Source organism: Tauraco erythrolophus, chromosome 14 (genome assembly GCF_009769465.1).
Source record: "Tauraco erythrolophus isolate bTauEry1 chromosome 14, bTauEry1.pri, whole genome shotgun sequence".
Taxonomy (NCBI): domain Eukaryota; kingdom Metazoa; phylum Chordata; class Aves; order Musophagiformes; family Musophagidae; genus Tauraco; species Tauraco erythrolophus.
In genome coordinates, this window is record NC_141478.1 from 13,536,230 (window position 1) to 13,563,117 (window position 26,888).

Consider the following 26,888-nt stretch of genomic DNA (forward strand, 5'->3'; position numbering starts at 1 on the left):
GTGGAGAAAGCTGCTTAATCTGATGTCAGAGCATCAAGGGAGGCTCGATCCAAGGCACAAAACCATGAGAAACTGCAAAAGCCAAATCCCTTGTGAAGATTTATTTAGAAAAACCACAATGCTGGGAAGTCGCTGTTACATAGCGTGGTAATTCCCTTCCTCTTGAGTAACATGCACCACACTGTGCACATGCAATTACTTTTGTTCGAGAAATAACATCATCTAGAGTTATACATGTACACATACGGTCCTTAGTGCACGCTATAATTCACATATATGTTAGGACACGCACAATTGAGCTTTTCCATGAAAAAACTGTATAAAAAACACAAACCAAACTGAAGCTGTCAACATGAGAAGCAATGTGCAAAAATAGTTACTCCTGAATGTTTGCTTAAAAAAAGGGCTCTTCTGTCCCTGTTCCCCATTCAGCATTGAGTATGTCAGATGTTGCTTGAAAGTAGAATTTAAAATAACGAGTCACATCCTGAACACCTTCATGTTAGTTGCAGTGATTTTTAACCAGCTAAATAATCCTATATTAATATGAAAATCTGGCTTCAATTATCACTATCATATGCTGTTGTACTGGACAGATCTTTATATTGTTGCAGTGTTTGATTTGTGATGCTCAAGGCAAGGTGACAACCAAGCCCTTGTGTGGAGCACACAGAAGAGGCAAGACAGGGATGTCCCTGGTCACCAAGCCCCCTGGCAGGGGCTGGCAGCAGCTGCCTGGAGAAGATGGCCAGGAATTAGGAGCAATCTTCACGTGTGCTGGAAGGAGCCAGACGTCCCATGGTCCCTACCATGGGATGCACAGCGCCGGGCACTATCTGCTAGTGCATGGAGGAGCTGGTGTTTGAGATGATACTCTCAAGTGCCTGAGGAGTTCTTCCTTCAGAGGAAACATGCCTATGCAAAAAGCATGGCAGAGGAAAGGATGGAGAGGCCATAGGGCCTTCCCCAGCCAGGTACCTTGGTCCATGATGCAAACTATGGCTGATATGAATGGAGCCACCTGACTATATAACCACTTGTGTGGCTCTGAGCAAAGCTATACAGGATGACATACTGCAGACATCATGAAGCAGCCAGAACAATCCATCCTCATAAAACTGCTGCATGCAAATACCAACACTTTAAATGGCAATTAAGACTAGAAGTGGATTGCACTTGTTTCCCTTAAACATGTATATGTACCACTCTGAAAGAAAAAAAGTAACCAATAAAAAAAACCCTTCAAAATAAATTTAAATAATTGATAGTTGGGATTCCCTTGCTTGGTTCAAAGGAAAAGAAGAAAATAGGGGCAGTATGATTCTAGTAACAGAAGTTTGTCAGCAAACAACTTTTTGGTTCTGGGGATGAGGATTCTTCCTACCCATGAGACTTGATGCTGCAAAGCCCAGTATTCCCCTGGTAATTCGCACGTTTTTCAAGCCTGTGCAGAGTTATGACTGTGTTACAGAACTTATCAATTTTCTTAAAATGGAATATCAAAGTTTTTCACAGCAAATCCTGCATGGATCCAGGGAAAACCTCAGCAAGAGTCCCCTCTGTGTGATGGTTTTTATTTGCAAAGCAAAGGTTTCAGCCTTTTCTGAGGAAGGGGAGTTAGAAATTGCAAAGACTGGGAGCTCTCCAGGGAAGTAAACTGTGGATACTGCACTTCAGATCCCAGCTCAGCAGACCACTTCAGCAAACTATTTTAAGTGGGATTTAAGTGTACGTTATTCAGTTTGGACCCCAGTATGAAGACCAGTATCCAACAGGAAGAGTGTGACTTGGACCTACTCGTTTCCATTATAAAAGGCATGGAGGGAGGGTTCATCCTGTGAGCTTGGGCTCCAGCTCTGCTCATGAAAACATGGCTCAGGGAAGAAGGTCAAACATGTACCAACTGCTCCAGGGGCTCCTCATTTTCTAATCCCCAGAATGCCCGGCTGCACAGTGGCTCACAGCTCTCTCCCAGGGTCAGGAGTGCACTGCGGTGACTGTGACCACCGGTGTTGTCCTGTCACCTGGGCAAAGGACGTGGTGCTTCAGCTCCGCTGTCCTGAGGGAGCTCTCCAAGGAGAGGCTGGTGTCCCTGGGCGGCAGCGCTCGCCCCAGCTGTGCTTCTGCAGCCTTCAGAAAGCACTGGTACGTGCGACACCCCTAACCCCAGTCTCCCCTAGCTCTCACGACGTGCGTACGTGTGACCAAAACGAGCCTCTGGCTGTTAGTCAGAGACAACTGTTGGCAGTCATAAAACAGTGGTAGAGAATAGTTTTAGATTGTAAAATACTCAAAATGAAACATCAGACTGAATTCTTACAATAACTTTGATGCTGTTGAGTATTGGGGTCAGCTGCTGCTTCACGAGTGTTTTCTACTAGGTTAAGACCATGTCCAGCATCTGAGTTAAGGCCCTGATTTAGCAAAGCATTCGTGCATATGCTTAAATCTGTCCTTATTCAGCCAAGCACCGACATGAATATCTAAGTGCCTTGTGACACAGGGACAAACCTCAACTGGAGCCTTTAAATGTATGTTATGTAGCTGTCACAACTACCCTTTTAATGTGTTTTCCTGGTAGCACAGCTGCTCTCCTGGTTTAACTATTTAATTAAAAATCTTCATCTAAAAGGTCCTGAGAACAGTTCTATAATACTAACAAATGTACATAAATACCAGAACTAAAAAAAGTCAAACACATGGCTCAAAGCAAAACAAATATTGCTCAGAATACTTGTTTAAATACTTGTTTAGATTAATAGCTGTAAACTGTGCATTCTAGTAGCAAATAAAAACCTGTTGGCGTAGGAAAAAAAACGAAACATTCAAAGTCTACAGGATTGGCAGCACTAATATTACTTTACAACATGGAGTAAGGATAACAAGTATCAGTGTAACATTGAGAAACGATCCACTTAACCTAAGCTTATGTAAACAAGTAGGCTTTGATAATGTTTATACGTCTAGGTGTGATCCTGCACTTGGACCTGGATGGGTGGAGACCTAGGAAAGTAGAAGGGTGCTGTTCCAATGTGGTTCCAGCTGCCCCGATCCTACTGCAGGAGAGAGGCTCAAGGGTGTGACCCTGCAAACTTGTACTGGCATTACTAGTTCTACTCCTAGGAGCATCCCATTGCAGGATTCAGTTCGCAGGACTATACACACATAAGGAAGGATTATTCACAAACATAAGGCATTGCAGAACTTGGCCCTAAAATTTCTGTTTTCAGCAGAGAAATCCCTTATCCATAAGATGATATTTTAACATATCAAAAAGTGTTTAAAATAAGGGTCAGAGTCACTATATGTTATGCTTATGCTCAGTAACACAGTTAAGATTCTGCATATTGGCAGATATATTCAGATACTGCAAAACATTTTTTCATTAAAATCAAACCAACTATGAATCTTTCTCATAAAAATGAACTGTGAAAGTTGAAAATTAAGAGGCTGTGTTTTCAAGGTTAAAAGGAGACATTAACAGAAATGAGCGACTCTCATTGTAATAGTTTTCCAGTGCCTTCCATTCTGACCAGAGAACACTCTGAGATTGCAATTGGTGGTGGCATCCAATCTTGCCTTGCATCCTCTGTGGCGTGGCTACTGCCGCTCTCCTTCCACCCGCTTTTTACGAACTAGAGCAATAAAACAAGAGAAGACCAGTCATTATTGCTTTCCCAAGAGCCTAAGGACTTTTCTCACTGACACGCTCCCTTCCCAGTTAAATGAATAGGAAGGAAGGTGCTTCTAAGAAATATGCAGTAGGATGATGTCCACAAATGCTGTACTTCACAGGTCTTAATTCTAAACAAAACAATTGCATCTAAACCGCACTTGTCTATATTACAGACCATAGAATTTTGCTAAGTGTTCATATGAATACATTTTCTATAAAAATCATATTCTGAGCTAAAGGTCTTAGATGATGAAGAAATCACCATTTCCAGTGCTTCCTCCCAATGGCTCCATTTAGATTTTTGTTACAGTTTTATTGTTTTCTTAAAAGCCGCTGTGTCCCAGCTAAGCTGATACTGGTCTGCTCTAGTCCGAATGGCAGTACTCTGGATTACTGAAGCATTAGGCATTAAAAAATTAGTAACTTTTCTAATTGCACAAGTGTATACTATAGGTAAGCAATAATCACATCCTCTTAGAAAATAATTTGCAGTACTCTTAAGTACTGATATCAGTGAGTATTGGCAACAAGGAAAACATCGTATTGGACCTTAAATTATCCGTTTAAACTTTACATGCTCTGATTGTATCAGCCATCTGATAGTAAGTTAAACTCTGGATTCTCACTAGAAACTAAGTAGGTTGAAGTTGCCATTTAGCAAAGCAGAGTCATGAGCTTTGTCATGGGCAGGATTATTTTGACAAGTAGCCATGTGAATTTTTATGGCACTTAGGATACATTACAGCTGGTGTAGAGCAGATCTAGTTGAGCAGCATTTGCTACTCCATACCCTAATAAAAACTTATTGAGTCTGACTTGGCCGATAAGATTAGTGAGGTTCTCCTGTTCATGTGAGACAAAATTTGGTGTTACATCAAACTGGCATGTCCTGTTTCTGATATTGAACTGCTGATGTACAGAACAAAAGCAGTAAAACTGGATGAATGAATGCTTTTCACTACAGAAAGTCAATAACAACGACATATTAGTACAAACATCCCATTACTTTACTATCAGGAAGTTTATTTCATAGTGCTTTCTTGGCCAACAGGCTGCATTATTCCAAAGCCTACAGTGTAACATCAGTCACTTTTGTGTCTACTTTCAGTGTTTTGTTGCTTCATTTATTTTGCTTTATTGACTTCTGTTAGATATTCTGTCCTACTAAATCTTGAACAAAGCCATACAACGTAAAAGCAGGAAAATGAAAATTAGGTACAGGATATATGTCTAAAGGCAACTGGTTAAATAGTGTGTGGGGGGGAAAGTCTTTCTTTTTTTTGTCAGTGTGATGTTTCAAATACCATTCTGGAACACTAATGGTTTCAGGACCAATAGTATATCACTGGAATGCTTAGGTATTGCTAAAAATAAAAACTTAAAAAAAAAAAAGTATGTGTGAAAGAAATAAGTTCTAGCTCAACTTTTATTTTAATTCTCACAGCGACAAACCCAAGCTGAAGCCAGCAAAGGTATCAGGAGTTGACACCTCACTTTTAAGTAGAATGGATTAAAAACATATAGTTAATTTTTTTTCTTCTTCTTACTGTAAACTATGCCTGCCTAGTCATCTCCTCCTCTATATTCTGTGTATTGAGCATGCAGGGCAGAGCATGAAACACTAAGGTGAAACTTGCAAAGATTTATTGTCTTTGTCTGTACTTACTCATGCAGGCAGGACCCTTGGTTGGGCAGCTTGGTCTGTCATGGGCAGGGCAAAGAAGTGAGCACTTGTGTGTTCACTGAACAAACAGACTGGGTTTGGCTCTCTACTTACAGGCCAGAACAGCTGACAGGGCAGCTGGAAATCCAGGGTGCTCCATGGAAAAGGCTGAAGTAACTCTCCTTCCCAGGAGTGGAAGAAGACAACTGTTGTCTATTCTAGAGTCCGTGGAGCTATGCATCACCCCTCACATGGCAGACTGAATGTTGTAGAGTTAAAATTCAATCTTATGTACAGACAAATAGGTGTGTCTAGGAAGGTCAGGGCTTGGCTCACGTAAACAAATGATGAGTAGATGTAGTAGCATCTTACCCAGATCGTTGTTTTTAGTGATAGCTGCTGCTACCCTGGTTCTTGGACCTTGCTTTGTGAACTGGTATCCAAACTTGAGAATCTTGGAGTTCTCCTCCAGCATCTTGGCAATCTCCATCTCTACAGCTGTCCCCAGCTGCTGCCTCTGTTGGTGGTGTGGTGAAACATCCCCAAAAGAAAAGAATTTTTTTTTTTTCACATGAGAAATAAATAAGTGCTTATATTTCAGTACTGAGCTGCAAATTACAAAGAGAATTCCATCCCTAGAAATTTTGCTCTAGGCTTTATATTTGGCTTTGATCAGTTTTATTTAGAAGTTTTCCACTGTTTGGTTGCATGGGCATGGGACATGAGCTGCAGAATGACTGAGCCACAAAGGCAGCCTTGACTTTGCCAGAGCCCTCTAGGAGAACCCTCTGGGAATCTGTATAGAAAGGAAACAAGTAGACTCACTCCATGCTCCCTCTTTACCTGATTGTCAATTTTAATCTCTGTCAGGGATTCATTCTCTTTCAGTGCATCTATCAGTGCCAAAATACCCGTGCCAGTGATGAAGTTGGATTCTACATTAAGGCTCTTCAGTGTTTTGTTCACTTTCAACATATCTGCAAATGCCTGAAGGGTCAAGAAGAGAGAATATGAGATAACATCTTGAGAGTTTTGGGGAATAACAGGAAATCTGCAAAACACAGTTTAGTACCTACAAAGAATTAAAACACAAATAAGCTTAGAACACAGAGGCAGATCAGAAGACATGGCACTTTTACTTTGTATCATCACAGGGAAATTCTGTGAAGGAAAACGAAGAGAGTATCCTAAAGCAGACATAGACCTACTTAAAAATTGTTGTGCGTTTGTTTTTTTTTTTTCTCAAGCAGTGTTTAAACTTACAATAGCTACAGGGTCGTTGCTCCGAGTAGCTGCAAGGCTGAATGTCTTCACATGCGTGTTGCTTTCCAAAGCTTTTGCAAATTCTTTCAGTGTTGGAATAGGAATATTCTACATTAAGAAGACAAAACAGTAATTAGGAAAGCCAGTCACATTGCTAGACATTGATTTTAATTATTCTCAAGCTGATTGATCAATAGTCACAGTCTATGCAATTCAAACATCCTTGATGCTTTTAAGAGTATCTCAAAATGCACAAAGTGTCCTCTGCTTACAGCGGCCTGCGGAGGCCTGTGCTAGGACACGATGCTGGTACTGCATTTAACTGGGTCAGGCCAACGCAAGCACGTGACTGGTCTCTGAGCTACTTTCCTATTTTGCTGCCAGTTGTTCAGTTTCCGCATGCCAGCTCCTCCATTTGCATGTGTGGGCTAATTGCCTTTGGCCAGTGATGATTATGTAGTGCTTGTGAGATATCTCGCTTTACAATCTGCTAAAGAAAGGCAGCCAGAGGGAGTCACCTCTTGGGCTTTTAATTGGCATCTAATTCAGTATCAGGCATTGACAAGCTTGGAGCCTCTACAACAGTTCCCTCCATACCCCTCCCCTGTGTGTCCCGCTTTTCCTGAACAGTAGAGAGAAACAAAATTTGAAGATAAAAGGCAAAGGCTTTGGAAATACTCAAATAAGCTCTTCTATGATAGTGTAAGTGAAACCACAGCATCTACCTTTATGTTGTTGAGATTAATTTCTATGAGACTAGGATCATTTGCTTTTATCCTTTGTAAACTTGCTTCCACGTTGGTCGGATTAGGTGGCTCCTCAAAGATGGGCTTGACCTTCTCACCTTTCACCACATCTGCAATACAAGATCTCATGAAATGTTGATGCAAGGAACGGGCATCATCAGTAACAGTATGGCTTTTTGATTCCTGTTTAGGTTTGTACTGTAGCATTTAAGAAAGGGTTTATATGAACCACAAAACTCAAACAGGAGAATTAGCCGTTATCCTTGCCATGCCCTTTGCACCTTCCATGCACCCAGGAGCATGTCACTGGAGGCTGTGGTCACAGCGGCTGGACTGTATCCTCAAGTGCAAGTTCCTCCTTTCTGTACAGAAGTCTCAGTACAATTAATTTGAGCCAAAGCAGCTTTAGAGACTATTGTATAGGATGTAATATACCGCAAGGTCTGCTTTGTTTTTTGTCTAACATCTGTAAAGGAAGATGTGCTCAGAACTTGCCCATTACATTGGTGAGAAAATGTCACTGCACCTACGTATAGACTGTGCTAACATAGAGGAACGTGATCAGGAGGCTTCTCAGTTTCCTTTCCCAGGCTGATGCTATCCGCCTTACTATAAATTCAATTAGCTCTTGTAAAATTGCAACATCTGCACTTTCTAAATAATAAAGCTATCAAACCATGAAAAGCAAGTCCGTCTGCCAGAACCAAGATTTACAAAGTCTTTGAGTGTTCATGCTCTGAAAAGATACAGTTTTTAATGTTTCCAGCTATGAGCTATAAATATTCAGAGATACATAAAAATCATAGCTTAGAACACAATTAGCACTTCTAATTCCCATGCAAATAGTTGTGGAGACTAATTTATAACCTCTGACCACCCAAGCCACCAGAGGCAGGAAAGGAATACATTACTGGCCACAAGTATGTTTAAACCCTCTTATTTTATGTTGCAGACAGTTATTTGAAGACTTGTGCTCGAGTCTCAATGTACTGTGTGTTTCTGTTCAGTGCAATGGGTAAAGTTCATGCCATCTCGTAGGCCAAAAGAAAAATATTTTTTAGAACTCGTAGTAGAGATGAAGTCACACACAAACCTTGAGCTGCTTTTCACTCTGCTCCCTTTGACCCTGAGCTTTTTCTGTAGTAATTCCCTGAGAGACTTCACATATGCCTGAATAATGCTCCAGCCTTCCTAGGGAGTAGGAAAACTAAAACTACTGGAAAACGCATACAGAGAATTCACCCTATTTTGGATTCAATGATGGAAAGTAAACAAAAAACAGCAAAGCATTTTTTGCGCTTGTGGCAACCCTCTGCCAAACTGGGAGCTAGGGAGAGACTTACACCCTGTGCTCGGGTTAGATATCACAGTATACTCAGTCTAGAGTTAGCAGTATTTTTCACTTTCTGCTTCCTGGGAGTTTTATCTTTTTTTTTTTTTAATAATAGTGCTGTTTTGCCACATTGATGGGCAACTTCTGAGAGGTCTCCCGCTTTTACTGAAGCATTTCACACAGCTAAGGAAAGGTGTTGCTTTTGGACCAAAGAATAAAGTAATGTGACGGTGATTTTCTGGGTCTTAAGTCTGTGATTGGAGCATAGTTTAGCTGACTCTCATATAGCTCATGTTTTGACTCGGTACAACAAAAATAATCTGAAATCTATGTGGATTAGTAATGCATGCAGTGTCCTGTTAGGAGATAGGTGGCAGCTTGCACAGGGCCCACTGGAAAGGCTTGCAGAGCAGTTTTAATCCTGAGAAAAATGAAGTGACGCGGTGTCCTGTCTATTTTCCCACCTCCCCTTTGGCAAAGAAGTATGGAAATGAAAGTCCTTGGTAAAGATAGCTGCTGTTCTTACGGCTTTACAAGAAAAAACATTTGTTGAGTACTGCTTCCCTAGAAAAGAGCATTCTACAACTTTGTCTTAAAAACCAAAGTTTAGCCCACTTGATATCTCAGAGCTTGGAGGTGATGAGCTCTGGAGGGAGGCTTGGCAGCTCTCAAGAAAAACTTGGAATTCAGACATACCCATTTCTCCCCCTGTCCAGCCTCCTGTCGATTGCTAAGCTAAGACCCGATTCACCAAAATCTGTTTATTTAGTGCAAACATTTCTGGATTTGTTTTTAGTAACTACAGCTGTTTCTGCTGGGGATTTCCTGAATGATTATGCTTCCCATGTACCTAAGGAACCATATAACAGATGATGCTTAAACACACTGCCGCGGGACTAAGGTGGAAGTAGTGGATCAGAGAGCGTAGCTGGGGCAGGAGTGCATCCGTGTAGCCTCCGCCTCCCTGTGAACGTGGCTTGATGTGACTCTGGCCACAGATGAGACTCTGCCAGGGATTCTGCTGTGTTTGAGCCCCATGGTTACAAGTTGTTCTTCAGTTCTGTAAATGTAGGTACTCGGAGTGAGATGGCCTGGGCTGTGGTGTGGCCACCTCTTAGCTACAGCTCACTGTTTTCTGTCCACTGTCTAAACTGAAATGGAATGAAAATATGTATGTCTTGGCTTCTTAAATATTCACATCCTTTCAAGCACCTCTGCAGAGCCAGGTATTGCTCTCCAGGAAAACAAAGCTCCTTAGGAATGATTTATTTGCATAGTACTGTTGTCATCATAGACAATGAATTTTAAGGTTGTATTTACTTTAAAGAGCTACCCCTCAGGATTAATTAGCTCAATCAAGGTAAGGCCTAGCTACATTACACTAATTTAGACCAATACACCCAAACTACAGGTGTACAAGTCCTTAAAGATAACGTATAACCCAAAAGAGAAATCTGCTTGCTTACTTCTCACGGTTCCTTTTCCATCCTTACTGCGGGCTCCTCCTTCATCAAATTTTGGGTTGTTGACCATGTTGTGCACTCCAAGAACAGCTACAGTGTGTAAATACCAGCAACAGGATACAATGTTAGTGGCAGGAACAAAGACTGCAGAAAAATATCTGCTACAGATTCTAGTTTAGTTCCCCAAACAAAACCCCCTTTACAAAATGTTAACTCTGAGTTATGCTTGCTTGTACGGAGGGTCTTTAGGTGGTCTAAATACTGGAGATAGAGACACTTTTAATATAAGTGTTTGAACAACTGAATCAATGTAGCACGCGTATCACAGAAATGCCAGCTGGAAGGAACTGCTGCAGGTCATCTTGTACAGCCTTCCCCTCAAGCAGAAGTGTTGCCGACATTAACCAGGTCAGCCATGGCTTTGTCTAGCACGATCCTGAAAACATCCAGGGATGGAAATTCCACAATCTCTTTGGGTAACTTGTTTCAGTGCAACGCTCCTAATGATTTCCCCCTGCAATATATGACCTGAACCTCTTACTGCTCCTTGTTGTATTGTTTGGCATATCCGAGAAGAGTCTGACTGTATGTGTGGTTAGCTTAATAAATTGGCACTCACACTGGGGCTTCTTATAGAAGCACATGGATGCTAATGTGCTTGAGAAGAAAAAACAATACATTCCAAGACTTTAAAATAAATAGTGAGGATATAAACTATTATGAGAGAAATGACAAAAGAAACCGAAACTCTGTAAAAGAAGCTGCCAAGTTATCTTTTGTGCAAATGAAATTCCATAGTGTCAGAGAATAAATTGTGCTGTGTTTGCTGATACTTCTCTCATAAATTACCTACTTGGACTTCATTCTGTAGGATCATGCATGAAATAAGTTATTAACTTAATGTACATTTTTACTTCTATCATCAGATTTTTCTTATGAAAGTACTTTTTCTTCTGTAAGCAAATGACTCTTTAGTTGCTGTTACAGACTATTTTCAGAACTCCCAGCAGTAGGTGTGCTACTTACTGGTTTTCATTAGACTTCAACACCTACAAATTCTGTCACGAATGGCTGGACACTGACCAGAGCTGAGCAAAACTTGGAACTTTGTTCTATGAAAATGCCAGCTACATTATAATGCAATAAGATCAGTCGTCTCCACTACAATGCAAACACCCCAGCCTGCAGTCTACCATCTACCCTCCCCTTCCCCAAATCATGGTATCTGGTTCATCTTTTCCCCTTGCCTGCCACATCAACAATAAGTAGATGAAAGAAGTCTAAAATGCAGCAGCTATGGAGTCATGCTTGCAGTCCCCATGGGCAATGTGTGGCCCACAAGCTGGCCACCTGTCTGTATAGTGAAACAGCAGGTACTTGAGAGATGATCATGAGACATTCCTGGTGGCAGGTCTAGGCAGAGAAGGACTGGACATATAGGGGGATCATACCTATATATTATCTAACCTGCAAGGTCATAGAGCTCAGTATCTGAAGCGCTGGCCAGGGCTTCTTCTAGTTCTGGATCCAGGGTCACTTTCTCTTCTGTATGGGTTTCTATGGGTTTTTCTTTAGGAATAAATATTTTTCCTAAGAGAAGAAAAAAGCCAGAGTGAGTAATGATTTATTGGAACAATCCTTTGCCTCCTGGAAGTGGGGAAATAGGTCTGTGACAGTGGAACTGCTTGGAAATATACCAAATGCATGTTTTCCTCTTTCCTACTTGATGCTATACTTCACACCAGGATCTTAAGAGTCTAAAAATAAAAGGTGCAGACTTCTGCTCTGTGTTGGTGATTGTTAATGTGGAAGCAAATTTCCTAAAATAAAATGCCAGGAGCAGTCACAGATGGGATTTTTCTGAAGTTCTTGTAGCTTTAAATAGGCAGATTCAAGTCTACACAAGCAACTTGCAGAAATTTCAACCTTATATTTAAATGAGGCACTAGAAGTGGTTCTACTGCAAGAACTTTTCAGTTTACCAAATCCTATACAAGAGCCTGAAAGCTCAGCAAACCCATTCTCTTCCAGTACCTCAGTTTTGTTCCCAGCCTCTCCATCAGTATTTATCCTCTGTCTCCTGATGATCATTCACATAAACAGCCTTTTCCTGATCATCTGTGCAGGCCTGAAAAGTCTGAACTGAACCAGATGTTCCCCAAGAAAGACTCCTGACCTATTTGTGTCTCCTTGTACACTGCTCTTACATTGGGATCAGCAGGTGTGTGTTCCCATGTGATATTCTCCCAAGACTGAGACCATCAGTCCTTCTGCTGAAATGAGAAAACTGTAGGATAAATGCAGAAACGACACAAAAAGTCCGACTGCTCCTTTAGCTTGCTAATATAGTTAACCTCAGCAGTGTGATGATGTAGCTGCAAATGCTTAGAGTGAGGCACTGGAAATTAGAGTTGGAGCAGCACTTCAGTCACCAGCAGCGACAGGGGCTTTTCTCCCACTCAATATGGTCAGGTACCAAACCTTTACAGACAGTAATACATTAGATGATACATACACATGCAACATATGGTGGCAATTCACAGAATTATCAGAGCAGTGACATGTTCTACTGTCCACTGTGGAGTGGTTCCCCTCACCTTGTCCCTAACCTCTACTTCTTCAGCAGGCTTTAGTTAATCCCATTGTAATGAAGCTGTGATGACCTTGGATGCAAGTGGCTTTGGCCCACTGTCACCTTTAAATTGTCTTATTTGTACAGGTTTGTACACTCTAAATGTAATGCTTGAAACATATCCTGTGGTTTTCTGAAACATCTCTGAAAGAGTTAATTTTAACTGTTATTATGTTACCACTAATAAATGCAGTTCTGATATTTGGTGTTGAATTACAGATGCTTTACCTCTGTTTTTTCAATACTGGCATCCTTCCGTGTCTTAATTTTTTCCCATTATGGTCCAAAGTATAATTTTCATGTAGAGATACCCAATTAATTTATCTTTTTCATACAAGTTTGTCCACAGTAATTTCTATACTGTCAGCTTCCATGTCTGAAGTCACTGAATAGGCTCCAAAAAAAATTGTAATGGAAAATTCTGACAATCTGGCAAAGTTTAGTGACTCAGGATTCGAGTTATTTACCCTAGAGATATTTGTACTAAGGCTAAATTTCTAAGTACAAAGCTGGACAGAAGGTTATGTAGAAAGACAAAGTAGTATCATATTATGATTCATTTTTCATGCGATATATTAAGTAAGTAATGTTTTAAGAAGAAGCTTCTAGAAAAGAAAAGCCTTTGTGGGCCAAAGGTAGGAATCATTTTCACTTTCACCATGCACTGGGTGACATGAATCAGAGACAGTCATCCCAGCAACATCAAATTAAGTCAAGGGGAAATTTGGGGTGAGAAATACTCTGTGAAGATACATTAGTCATGCTCTCTGGTCTTCATGACAGCACAGGCGCTAAGATTTCAGACTCTCTCTGTACTACTACCTAATCGGAAGTGTTAGATGGCAGCTCCCAGACACCGCTGACCAACAGTTAACTTGATGCCAGCTTGACTGGTAAGGATAACAGATAAGGAAAAAAATTCCTTACTATGTTGGAAGCTAGAAGACCAAAATTGATCAGAATATCCGAGTAAACAATCGATAGTGAAGAGAACTGCCTGTAAAATATTTTCCTTTCAGGCCACTGTTGGTTCCACATGAGTTTCAAGCAATCAGGAGGTCGTTTGAGATCTTGATGGAATTCTACTTATCTTTATCCTGATGGATAATACTACCCCCTAACAGCTATACTCCAGAGCCATAGCTCACATGAAACATCTCACAGGAAGTGATTCCTCACACACCCAAACCCCGGCCAGACTGTTAAAAAGTACCAATGGAAGTCTATGCTTCCACATCTAATATTGTAAGGGGACACAGGACCTCAAGTCTTGTGCAAACCAGACACAGTATGTATTAAGTTAGTCCTTCTCTACGTTCATGGGATGTGGGTAGGCCAAACATCTTGTGTAGCAAGAAATCCAGGGCTAATGGAAACCAGTGCAGGCTCATACTCTTTCTGTGTGGTTCACATATACAGGAATACAATTTTTAAGCATTTGTTTCAGGCATATGTAATTCTTGGATGGCAGCCCAAAGCTTTTTAAATGTGTATATGAGTCCCGATGATAGTTTCATTTAAAGCATTCTTGGCAAATGTTTTAGAAAAAAATTCTATTACTGGTTATATGAAATATTTAAAGGGGGCAAGGTCATGTCCAAGATGGTAATATATATCTTTAATATATGTGGGCCTTACTGGCGTCCAGTGGCGTTTTAAAAATATTCTTTTTTCTGCTATCTAGATAAGAACATTCTTTTGCATTATCCCACTGTGAAGAGATGCTGTAGCATAGCAGGCAGAGGTTAGAAGAGCTTATGCATTTAGCACGTTATTAGGAATTCACTACCTGTTCACCAGCAGCAAAACTGTGTGTCTGTGTTTACAGATGGCTGCTAACTAGTTTTCCTTCATTATTTTAAGGACAGAGTTTAGATATTCAGGAGGTCCTTCTTAGTCCCACATCTGTACATTGTAAATTCATTATACAGTGCCCTTATGGAATTCACTGACAAAATAAATATGGATTGTGGCTCGCTTGTTTCAATGGTCCAGCTTAAATTTAAAATGTATTATTTGGAAGAAGCCTTGAAAGATTAGTGATGTTTTATTATCTTAAAATGAGATTTATGAAGAAAGCCTGCTGCTCTTGGTGCTCTTTAGATTCACGCTGTATTTTAGAAGGTACTTTATTACAACATCTCATGTAGTATAATTAATGTTGGCTGTGTTACACTTTGCCTCCAGAATATGCTAATGTTCTGTGCTAGGTCTTAATAGTAATAGCTTATCCTTCTGAAAAAACACAGTGAATAAAGTTATGTTCATACATAGCATACTTGAGCTACATCAGTGTTAACAACACCAAGATAACTACATTTATGTACAAAAATAATATATTTTTGTGTTCAACTGCAAAACAAAATTCATTCCAGTAAAAAAAACATAAGCACTAAAATATAATTTTATTTTTAAACATGCATAGAAACTCAAAATGCCTGGAAACCAAAGTGCATTTTTTCAACATGAAATTTTAAGTGTAAATCAATGCACTTCTCCCCTTCTTTCGGTCAAACTGGCATATGTGCCTGGGGTGACCTGGATGAAGACTGAGGCTGCTCATTCCAACCCAGAGGACTTTCTGACTGTGAGTGCAGTGAGTAGAGATTTGTCCTGGCTCAGTCTAACCGCAGACCTACTCCTTTTCACACACTGCAAAACTTCTATTCAAATTGAAATATGATATGGTTCATGTTTTACTCAAAAGAGGCTCAGAGAAAAAAAAAAAAAAGAGAGAGAAGAGAGAAGGATTCAGTAAAAAGGACTACAGAAAGAAACAGAAAGGCAGACTGAGATAAAAGGAATTCTATGAAAAAAAGAAATACACTGGGTGCAGTCATAAAACCATAGATGTAATTTTGCCACTTGGTTTCAGCAAGCTCTGATTTCCTGCATTACGCAAATGTCCCATTAAAGCAAAGTCAAAGTAAAGCAAGGAACCGAGACATATCCTACCTCCATCTCCTTGTACAATAATAGTTAACTACACAACTACATGCACACATCTAGAAAATGCATTAAATGAGCAGAGAACTACTTCAAGTGTATTTTCCTGAAGCAAGTTTGTTTGTTTATGGTTATATAAGAGGAAAAAAAAAAGTAAGCTGAATAGTATAGTCGGTAGGATTTTACTAGTGTGTCCAATCTAAAAACATTTTGAGGATTTCATCTTCATTTATAGTTTACTGCATTTGGAACATAATTTCTGGTATGTGTTCTCTCTGCCTTCCTTATGTTGTTAGACTTTTGTTAATAAATATCAATTGCCACCATTTTTATGTAGTACAAATTTATTCACACCTTGTACAAACCAAAATTGTACAAACCAAAACTCAACAAAGCACAGAGCAATGGGAAATAAGCCCATTTATACTAGCTGTAAAAATGTCTTTTTATTTAACATAAATTTTATTAAGGATAGTTACTTACTTTTATAATACAAATACATTTTCTGCCATGATTGTAAAACATAATATACTTTATTTTCCCATAAACTGTAGTTCAGATTATTTTACTTTCAAGAAAATATCTGGTTACACTTTTGTTATCTCTTACTTTTCAGTGAATCACTGACTACAGTGAGTGCCTGTTTATTTTCAATTACAGAATGCTACACTGACCTTAGAAGTGAAATTCAATAATCTTGGAAATCTGCTTTGCATAAATCACAGGCACCTGATTCAATTTTTCCACTTTGCACTGTTCTTTTCTTTTGAAGCTTCCTTAGACTTCTTTATGGAGTTCTATGAAAATGGAGCTAAATTACTTCTTGCTAGGAATAAATCTGTATTATGAAGAAAACAGGCCAAGTTCAAGTAAGTGTGAAACTGAAAGCTAGGAGTAGGTTACGATGCAGTATCATAATTGCCACTGTACTGTTACTCTTGGATTAGTGTCTGCATATTCTATGCCTTAAAAATTATGATCATGGAATAGGAAGATTGCAAAGTTCAGCTTTCCAAAGTTACTAAATCTATTGTGCATATACACAAAGAACAAAGTTAAATTGCGGCAGCATCTTTGAGTTTGATCAGCGTGCTGTGGTTCTACCACCTTAGCAATACCCTTTAAAGAATTCTGAAAAGTATACCTTCTCAAATAAAAATAAACAAAAGCCAACCTATATCTTTAAAACAGAAGGAAGCCCAGAATTTCATCAGACCCTCAAATGGATTATCACAACAGTTAGGATCTCTGTAGTCCTCCAGCAGTCCTCTGGATTCATCTGCTTCACTAACAGCAGCAGAAAGTTCTGATGTGGAATGGCAGCAGAGGAGGGAGTGAGTCAAGCTGGGCCACTGGGCTCCAGGTTCTCAGGGACATCCAAGAACCTTGAAACTTAGGCAAAGCTAGATGCTGCACTGGTTATGTTCCTCTCTGGCCTCTTTTCTCTCATCCTGCATATCCTGCTCCTCTGTTCCTCTCCTCATTGCCCCCCGTGTCTTCTGTGTGTCCTGGTCCTGCTCCTCTTTGAACCCTGACCCTTCCCACCACCTCCTTTCCCTCTGCCCTCTCCTCTTTACCACTGCTCTCTTCTACAGCTCCCTTCCCCAGAGCTGCCACATCTAGCCCTTCATGCCGAACATACAGCTCCTCAAAAACCAATCCCTCTGCCTCTCTTGCACCGGCCTCTCTGCTGGCTGTTTACTCTTTTCCTCCTTTTCAGTGCCCTTCCAAAGCGAGGGGAGTGCTGTCAGAGCAGGGAGTCTCCCTGCCCTTGGTCCTGGTGTGACAGTGGCCTCTCAGATGAGCGATTTCAAAGAGCACCCCGCGCAGCCCACGCACGCTCCAGCCGCCCACGCCAGGTCTCTCTAGGTGCTGCCGTGCTGTCACACGGGCTGCCTGCTCATGCAGGCAGAAGCTCTGAGGACATGGCTAATACTCACTGCAGGGGGAATATTTGGAGAACACTATAACAAACTGCATGTACAAGTACAATATTTTGAAGACGCCAAATGCAAGTGTGTTTCCCTGGGGATGGCAAAGGGCATAGGTTTCAAGACCCTTCTTCAAAGCATGGAGGCACTGCAGCTCATAAAAAAAACAGCTGGAAAAATTTACTTTAGATGGCTAAAACAATGTGTTTTCTCCTAATCTTGTTCTTGGAAACAGCTGAGTCCTTTTTGCTGACACTTTCCAAAAATTCAGCCGAGGCAGACTCTCAGCATGGGAAATTTCAGTGTGAACTGTGCGAGTTTGGCAAAGTCATAAGCAACTAAAACAGGGTCTTACAAAAGCAAGCAGTGAAAGGCACTGGCTAGAGGCGTCACTGTCAGCAACTGCAGCACTTTTCAATGCTTTAAGAAACAAACACCGGTTATAAACTGAAGCCTTGAACAAGACGGTGGCAAAAATTTAAACTATTTCAGTGGTGGGGGTGAAAAGACTGCCTTTGTCATTCTGAGAAAGATATTGTGTCTCTGAACTAAACTCTAATGTTTTTATATAGTCGGTTGGAGAAACTGGAATTGGAACCCATTAGCATCCACTCTAATACTTTGACCTTCTGAAAATGACTGTCGTTATTACTAGTGCTGCATATTGATACTCTGCTTGGCACAGCACGACATTCAAGATAGATGGTCTGTGCCAGAGCAACTGAAAACAGGGATTTGGCCAAAAGTTCTCTCGTTTAATCATCCTTATTTTCTTCCTTTTCCCTTTATCAATTGGCTAAAAATGTTAGCATTTAATCACATACAAGCGTGTTCCCTTTCCAGCCACAGATAATAATAGCCCAATCCACTGGAGTTTTTCCATGACTTTGAGAAATGGATTGGATCCAAAATGGAATGGTTTGGCAAGCAGCGGAAGACCTTGCAGAAAACAGGGATACTGGCGAAGGGTTGAAACAGCAATCCCTATAGCAACTGAAAATGGCATGGCCAACTTTTCATATTTTCATATCTAATGATATTTCACAAAAAGAGAACTTTTTTCAATTACGGTTCAGTAGTATCATGTAGTTAAGAGAACCACTGCAGCAAAGCAGAAACAGAAATGTTAATAGTTTATGTTTGTATTACAGTAGTACTCAGATCTTAACTGAGATCAGATGTATGTACCACATGCAGTAAGAGAAAACATGCAGCATTGACATTGCTCTGCAATCTTCTGTGCCTGCACTGCCCCTTACTTTCTCCACCTTTCCTTTGTATTCCTGGACCATTCATGAACTTGAAAATTATACAGAAAAGGCTCCACAGTGACCTAAGTGTGATAACCAGCTGTTCCAGCTGAATGTGTTAAATGCAGTGAGTCAGCCTAAGTAACTTCTGTGGTTCATAGGTTCTATGTAAGGATTTCTAGAATGTCTATCCTAAGTAGGAACTAATCCAAAAATACATAAAATAAACACTTACAAATTGCCAATCACTATGGCTACAATTATCAGCCTTAGCTCCCTACACTTCCATTGCTCGTTAATAAGGAACCCTCTGTTGGTGGGATTGGCTGATGAACAGCTGTGTTGCTCAACAGCTCCTGAAAGCCACCAGATCGTTTGCATGCCAACACCCATGGGATGTTCAAACGAGGTACCTGCCCCTGGCTTGTGTTAGGGAGGATGTAGGGTAAAGCGGCCTGAAAAAATCGCTCAGTGGGCAGTTCGGGTGTGTGGCTGTCAGGCGGTGACTGTTCTGGCCCTGGTTGACCACAAAACTTGGGTTTTCATTGACATTTGAGAGCTATCCCACACAGGCTTAAAACTTTTTTTTTTGTACAGCAATTAATGTAGTACGTTAACAGCCGAAATATGGCAGAGGGCCAAAACCCTAATGCATGCCACACGTTTGATTGTTTTTGCCAAACATTTCCAACCTCTCAAAACCACAATTACAATAAAAAACAAGGCAATTCCCTGCCTGACCAGCCCCCCACCTTGAGCTCATATTAACACTTCCTGTGTTTTAACCACTCGGAATATCTTCATCAGCTCTGGAATTTGTTTTGGCTTGTTCTCTAGCACAATCAAAACCTGATGGCTGTGTTCAGCACATAGAGACCAACTTAGGCAACTGAATTTTGTCCTTCGGCAGCTGTTTGGTATTGCTTTTTGGTCAAGAACTCTCCATTAAAACACTAACACAAGAAAAGAGAGGCAGAGACACCAGATAAACAGCAATGATGTATCACAGACCATTCTGGAAGGAGGATGTTTTAAATGCCACCTTCTTTTCAGCTCATCACTGAATTTTCAAGTCAGCATTAGCTTTGCATGATAAGTGACTTTTGTACCAGTTACTATGTTTATCACTTGGAAGAAGCATCCCACCTCCTACATTTGAAAAAATAAATGCTTTTCCAGTGGCAGAAAAATATCAAAGTACAAAACAGTGACAAAAGCTCAAACAACATTTGATATATTCTAACTCTACCAACACACAAATATTCTCAGGTGGTAAACAGTGCCAGCAGCACATTGACATCAGCACCTCCCATTTCTAATTATACACAACTGGATGCATTTTGGAGCTGCCCCAGAACTTAATTTTCAACTAGTAGAATTAGTGTAAAATTAATTTAGGACTAATTACAATATGGCTGCATTATAGTGGTGCTATAATGTAAAGAAATCATTTAACAGGCATCTATATAATATAATCATATAAATATTTACCAGTCTGTAAATACACCTTAGAAACCATCAGCATGCAGAAGGTGAAGAATAAGCTTTTCCTCAAGAGATACTCTTCTTCAGTTTCTTTTGAGGACACATTTTAGAAATGTAAATTATCTATCCTGAACTAATTACTAAGCTTTGGAAGAATACTAATTATTCTCTAATTAAAGTGACTTTAAATCTAGCATGTAGTATCATATTCTGAAAACGTCTTTGCAGGATTGCTTTATTTCCTCACACAGAAAACATCTTAGTATAAATGAAAATCAAGTCATTAATATTTTATACAGTCATTCTGTTATTGTCTCTTCAATCAAGCTTGTCAAAATAAGTAATGCTGCAGTTACAAGCACAGATTCTAAGATCCAGAGCCAGCCACACATGGCCTTTACGTGACGTTCCTCATGTTTCATCAGTCACCCAATTAGCAGAATAATCATACAATCTATAGGAAGATTTCAGTACATTTGGTAGACGGAGATCTCAATCATATGTTTTACAAGGCTCAGATTCTGCATGAAGTCTTTGCAGTACAGAGCCAAGGGGAAAGAAGAACAAGGAAAAGAGACAGAGGAGCCCAGTTCTTGAAGTCTGGTCATCTTTCTGTAGGACACCTCCTGCCAAATTGAGGGCAGAAGAGAGACACAAGTACCAATATGGGTTCAAGCTCTAAATAAACAGATGCTTTCTCAAAGCCGGTTCCCTTAAAGCAGCACAAAAATGACACTGTACTTTTCATCCAGTTCTTGATTGTCAAGGTACTGGACTTCATCAGGTATACAGATCTCAGATTAATTCAGTTATTTGTAACATTAACAAAGAAAAAAAGGATGTTTTCATGGTATTTGGCCTTTGACATCAAGGAAAATTTAGCAGAATTCTTTGTGTTTAAATTATGATTGTAAAATGACTGCAGAAATCACAGAACCTGCAGTTGTTTTCATTTGACTTAATCTGCTAAAACCGATACTGAAGAGTTTGTCGGGAACTGGTGTTGTACAAGGAACAGGAGGAATTAAGGGAATAATTCCCTTAGTCTAAAATGCTTTCATAACCTTGAAATTGTGATAATTCTTAAAATTGTAATTTTGAAGTAAATGATCACAGCGAATCAAAAAACAAGGTAAGAATAGTTTTAAATGCTAGCATGGCTGAATTCACTCTGCGCCGAGGGAAAGTGATGTGTGTGGTTATCTGTGTTTGTAAAGCAGTGGTGTTTCCACACCAGAGACACCAGGAATTAACAAGCAGCGCTAATGAGCACTTTAAGGGCATTTGGAATCAAACATAGGAATAATATTGCTTTAGCCTCATCAAAAGAAAACTGAAATAGAATAAACAAGCCAGTGCGTACGATAACACTGTCAGGGACAATAGAGGGATTAGTTTTGCACGGATCAAGCACCAGTCCTATGGGTATATGCAATTCCAGACACTGCTGGTTTTTTGTGTGCTTATGTTTCAGGCACGTTTGGACATCTCGGGCATGACTATAGTGCAAAATACAAAGTCTTAGCCCTAAGTCAGTAAATATCAGTAAGGTGAGACCTGACTGAAGGCATTAGTATAAATACATAGAGACCTGCAAGCAGTAACTTGTACTGCTAACACAGCAGTGTGTAGGAGACTGGAAAAGCGAAACAATTGATAATAAATCCATAATACAAGAAACTGTCGTCTTTTCTGTACAGTTTGTGCTTGATCACTCCTGCTACCGGCAGGATCACTGCAGTGTCACTGCATTTCAGTGGGCTCAGCACCAACTCTGTGAATAGCAGTAAGTGTGAGTTATGGCGGAGAAAAAAAGGCTAAAGAATATGCTGCATGATAAAATAACACATCAATCAGATCAAGCTGAAAACAGCCTCCCATGTCTAAACCCGTTGTTTCAAAGAATGAGAACACAATGCAAAGACAGAAAGAACTCTTGGCCTGCAAATAACGTTTTATATCTTTGATAATGATACATAAAGTAAAAAACATTGTATTTGACTTTCTTGAAATACCTGCTTTCCCTTAAGCTGGTCCCATTGAAATAATGGCAAATTCATCAGATGGTCAAAAATGGATGCAGACATAACAACTTCCTTCTTGAATGAAGGGGTGGCCTGAGGCAGGCATTTTATTCACTGTATATAAATGAGGAAAAGGAGGTAATGGTGCTACAGGAACATTGCTTAAAAATATGACTGCTCCTGCCCTAAGGTTATCCTACCTATGTTTGAATGATTAGAATTAGGTTTTCCTGTTTTTCCCTTTTTTTCCTGCTGTAGGACAAAAGGAAGCAGAGAAACTGCCTGCATGAATAGCATTGCCAGATGTGCTAGTAAACAAGTGGAAAAATACTTATTTTTTGTAAGTGTATTCCCTAAGCTATTACTTACAGCAATTGTAAGCAATACTTACTTAGAAAGGCATTTATACATTTCCTCCTAAACACCTCCCCCACTACAGTACCCTTGCATGGGCCCAATGCTTAATGTGGGAACAGTCCCAGTGAGGTTAGCGAGGCCACCTCTGTCCATCCTTGACTGCAAGCAGAGGCGTTTGCTGATGCGGGAGCTGCTGATTGAGCCCTTTTCTGCACTGGCGTTTGTGTGTTCCCATACCCACCTGCCTGATGGAACCTGCTGTCATCACTCCAGAGCAGCAAGGCAGACCGCTACGCAGCAGATAAAACCACCGCTTCATCTCCAGCTATGAGAGCTCTAGATCTGACTCCTGAGCTTCACCCTGCACAGTAACAGCCTCCGCCTCTTTCATCCCAGTGTATCCCACAAAAAGGCCAGGCGGCGGTGGATGCCTGTGCCCAGGCAGTCCGTTACTCAACGCAATACAAAGACGGACGGTACCTTTTTTTTCCCCTGTGAACGGTACAAAGTCTTCTCTGTCTTTGTGCTCGAGCGCTTGCTTCTCCAAGTAGGAGAGCAGGCGTTCTCTGTCAAAAGGGCCTGTGGCAGCTTTAGTGGTCTGGTCCTTTTGCCGAAATCCCGCTGGAAGCAAGGCGTTCTGTGAAAGGGAGGGAGGCATGTAAAGGAGATGAGACAATTTCATACAGCGTTCCAAATTTCATTTCAATGCTTTTTTAAGTGAAACCATTCTTTTCATGTCACTTCACATAATGCTCTTTGTTGACAGCAATAACGCACGTTATGTAAATGTAACCATTAAAACCAGTGTATCTTCCAGCCGTCTTATCTGTACCACCTTTTAATATTTTTATTAACCACCTTTACAATCACAGCACCAAAAAACTGAGCAAGGTCAGAGCCCTTTGTTTTACACGTTATAACCACAGAGTCTGCAATCCAGATAAACCAGGATAAGGTTTCTCTACGTTTTCTTCTCTTCATTTAATCTTTTTTCCCCTCATTTTTCTCTCTTCATTTTTCAGAAGTTCTTTTCATTCTAATGCAGATGTCTCTTGGACTTCAGAAATGAATGGCACACTCGGAAAGTAACTGGTGAGTTAGGTGGACTTCAGCTATTAGAGTATGCAGGAAGCAAGCAGATGAAGCCCCACTTTAAACATGTAGCTGTGTGACCACGTGATTGCATCTGCATCCCATAATATAGGAAGATGCATGAGGCTCCCACATCTCTGCCCAGGAAATCCCAGAAAAGAATACAGTACATGGACTTTGCAGTGCATGTGCAGTAAAGCCAACATGTTGAAGATGCGCCAGAGCACTGCAGAAACACTCCATCGTTGGCCAGAACATGCACAGTAAGTCTGATCCATGACAAATATCCAGTGAATCCTGGGCACATCCAATGAACTCAAGTCACTGGATATTTTATCTGTGCACGCATAAACGTGCCCTGAGTGCTACAAATTTACTGCACATATGTAGCCTGACTACAAATGGTATTTTTTTTCTTTTTTTAAAATGTTTCTGTGTCTCCATTGAGATGTCAAGTACCTGAAAATACCAGAAAATGCACTGTAGAAGTGGTAGTAGTGAGGGAAGTGGCAGCCTGGAGGGAGAGAACAGTAAAGCCCACTCTGAATTTCTAGATAAATTTGTGCTATAAAACTATAAGTTTTAGTTTATTGTGTTTTTTCAAATTTATTTTGTCTCCAGAGTGAACAGATTTTATCTGCCAGTTTACTTGCTGGTTTTCAAACTCCTACATCAGTTTGGAAGCTTTTGGGTAGGTACAGTCAGAATTCCCAACCAGCACGCTGTGACTGTAACCTCGTCATTGTAGGACCAAGTGGTTCCCAGGCCAGAGATCTTTAATTTCTTTGTGAGAATGTCTTCAAATATCCAAATTATCCTTGATCTCTAGAAAATGACAGTTATGTAGCTGAATCTTAGTTTTCTTCATCATGCCTAAATATAGTCTCTTCAGCTAAAAATATCTGTGCTGAATAACACAGTCAAGAGATTTCAGAAGTTCAAAAGATCTGATCTTCACAAATACACGTTATGTTTGTTTATTGCTGTGCTCAGAAATAGCAGCCATAAAAAGCTTCTCATCATGCTGCAGTGTACAAACATGATCGAAGATTTAGATTGCAGACAAGCTCATGTCTAAATAGACAAGGCACAGAGAAAGGGCACACTTGTACAAAAGCAAGTACATCACAGCAGGAATAAAACCAAAATGTCCCTAGCTGAGCTGCTTATCCTTTAGGGCACACTGCCTCTACTGTAGCAGAATGCAAATAAAATGCTACAGTATGTGGCATTTATAATAGGCAGCTTTTGAACTATGATCCCCCTGGTCCCCGTTACTAACCTCAGGATCAAGGTCATCGAGAACATGCTCTAGCTGTTTCAGTTCATCCTCTGAGAGTTTGCTGAGTATTTCGTCTTCATTGATATTCTTATATTTCTCCAACTCTTTTCGGAAGGGCAGAGACATGGCTCCTGCTGCACTGCTCGACTGATGCTGCTCTTCAAGATCTCAACCATCCAGGAGTACTGAGCTTCCTGCAGCTCACTCACTGTTAACAATAAAGCATTATGAGCATCTCCATTTAGCTGATATAGTCCTAAAGAGCCCGTATGCTGAGAGTCATATCTACACTTTATTGACGAAAACAAAGCAGCGAGGTGTCCTGGCTCAGCAGAGGGGCTGTGGGAAGCGCTGGGGCTGCCTGGGCAGCAGTAGACAAGGAAGAGCAAGGAGGAGTATGGTACGCTTGGGAACCTCATGGTGCAGCAGCAAAGAGAAGCTTTGAGATATAGGTAAGAAAAAACCTTGGGAACCTATCCTTTTCCATAGATATAAATCTGGTATATTTAATTTGCTTAGAAACAGGAGTATCAGCTTGTTCTTTTGGCTAATGGCAGGGGAAGGTGCTAGAGTCACAGAAAACAGTTCAACACTGACAAACAAGAAACAAAATGTTATGCTTTGAGGTTTTCTATCTTATTCCAGCTTTACTGATGGCTGAAAGCTTACCCACATCATCTTGGCTGGCTTTTTGGTACCTTCTGGTTACCTAAGCAGCTTCAAAGTATGTTGGTTGGTAGTCTTATTTCAAAACGTTTGGCTACGAATGATAGCACTTGGCATCAAAACAATCCTTGCCGTGGGCATATGCTACTTATAGCTCAAAAGATCATCTGTAAATTAGTCTACTGCACGGGGTACCTGCAGGCGTTCAAAACATGGTTATGAAAAAATAAGCACTTAGTATTTCACAAACTCTCTAAGTTCTAAAACTTGAACGTGGTTCCTTGTTAGATGATCCCAAATGATCAGTAACAAAAGTGTCATTTGTATGGCTACAATAGTCATTGTCATATAATTTGTCATATGACAAAAGACCCTCTGTCTTTACTTGCTCTTTTTATCCTGTCCAGAACCAATTCTAGAGCCAGAATCTGCCTGTAAATGGATGGAGCAAAAAAGAATTAATGCATAATCAGAAACAGCATTAGCTGAGGACTTTAATTTTGCTACAGGTCTGCCTGCTTTCCCGTGCCAGCACCAGAGCTCTCTGAATTACACAGCTAGCTGTGCGGTTTTACAGCTGAGTTTTTGCATTGACAAATTTCAAAGTTATGGCAGATACGGAAAACAGCCAACTGGCACTTACATCTGGCTTATCTATCAACCAGAACTCTGACTTCCTTTGGCCAGGTCCTTAGTTGTCATAAACCAACAAAATCCATGTGGCTTCTGTTGTTCTTCATATGAGCTGGAAGCTCGGTCTTTATTTTTCTTTTATTCAAAATCCAAATGAAAATGTTGCGTTTACTTAAGAGTTTCACTATTAAAATACTAAATACTAAAACATATCTCATTTTTCTATTTATCAAAAAGACTAGAAAGCCGCAACCTATAGAAAGAGAAGAGAATAATGAGTGGAATTATGAGTTTGAAAAATCTAGAATTCTATGAATACTACAAGGCATGATAAGCCTTGACTTGAAACACTTAAACATCCTATTCCAATCAAAAGCATTATTTCCCCTACACAGTCTCATTTTCTTCTTTGTTACTGCTCTATTTATTATCCCTGTTTTCATATC

The 26,888-nt window shown here is 40.3% G+C and overlaps 1 protein-coding gene across 2 annotated transcripts; it reads right to left on the reverse strand.

Moving 5' to 3' along the window:
• Positions 1-3,600: 3,600 nt before the first annotated feature.
• LOC104377262 (tropomodulin-2) lies at positions 3,601-25,269 on the reverse strand. 2 transcript variants are annotated; one of them, XM_009984020.2, is made up of 9 exons: positions 25,144-25,269; positions 23,250-23,406; positions 11,612-11,734; positions 10,148-10,234; positions 7,328-7,458; positions 6,603-6,710; positions 6,183-6,326; positions 5,712-5,856; positions 3,601-3,635 (listed from the first exon to the last, which is right to left on the reverse strand). In XM_009984020.2, exons 1-9 carry the CDS (start codon positions 25,267-25,269, stop codon positions 3,601-3,603), a joined length of 1,056 nt encoding a protein of 351 aa, XP_009982322.1. The 2 variants fall into 2 exon arrangements, with proteins under 2 accessions (XP_009982322.1, XP_009982323.1); XM_009984021.2 differs by lacking the exon at positions 6,603-6,710.
• Between the last annotated feature and the right edge of the window lie 1,619 nt (positions 25,270-26,888).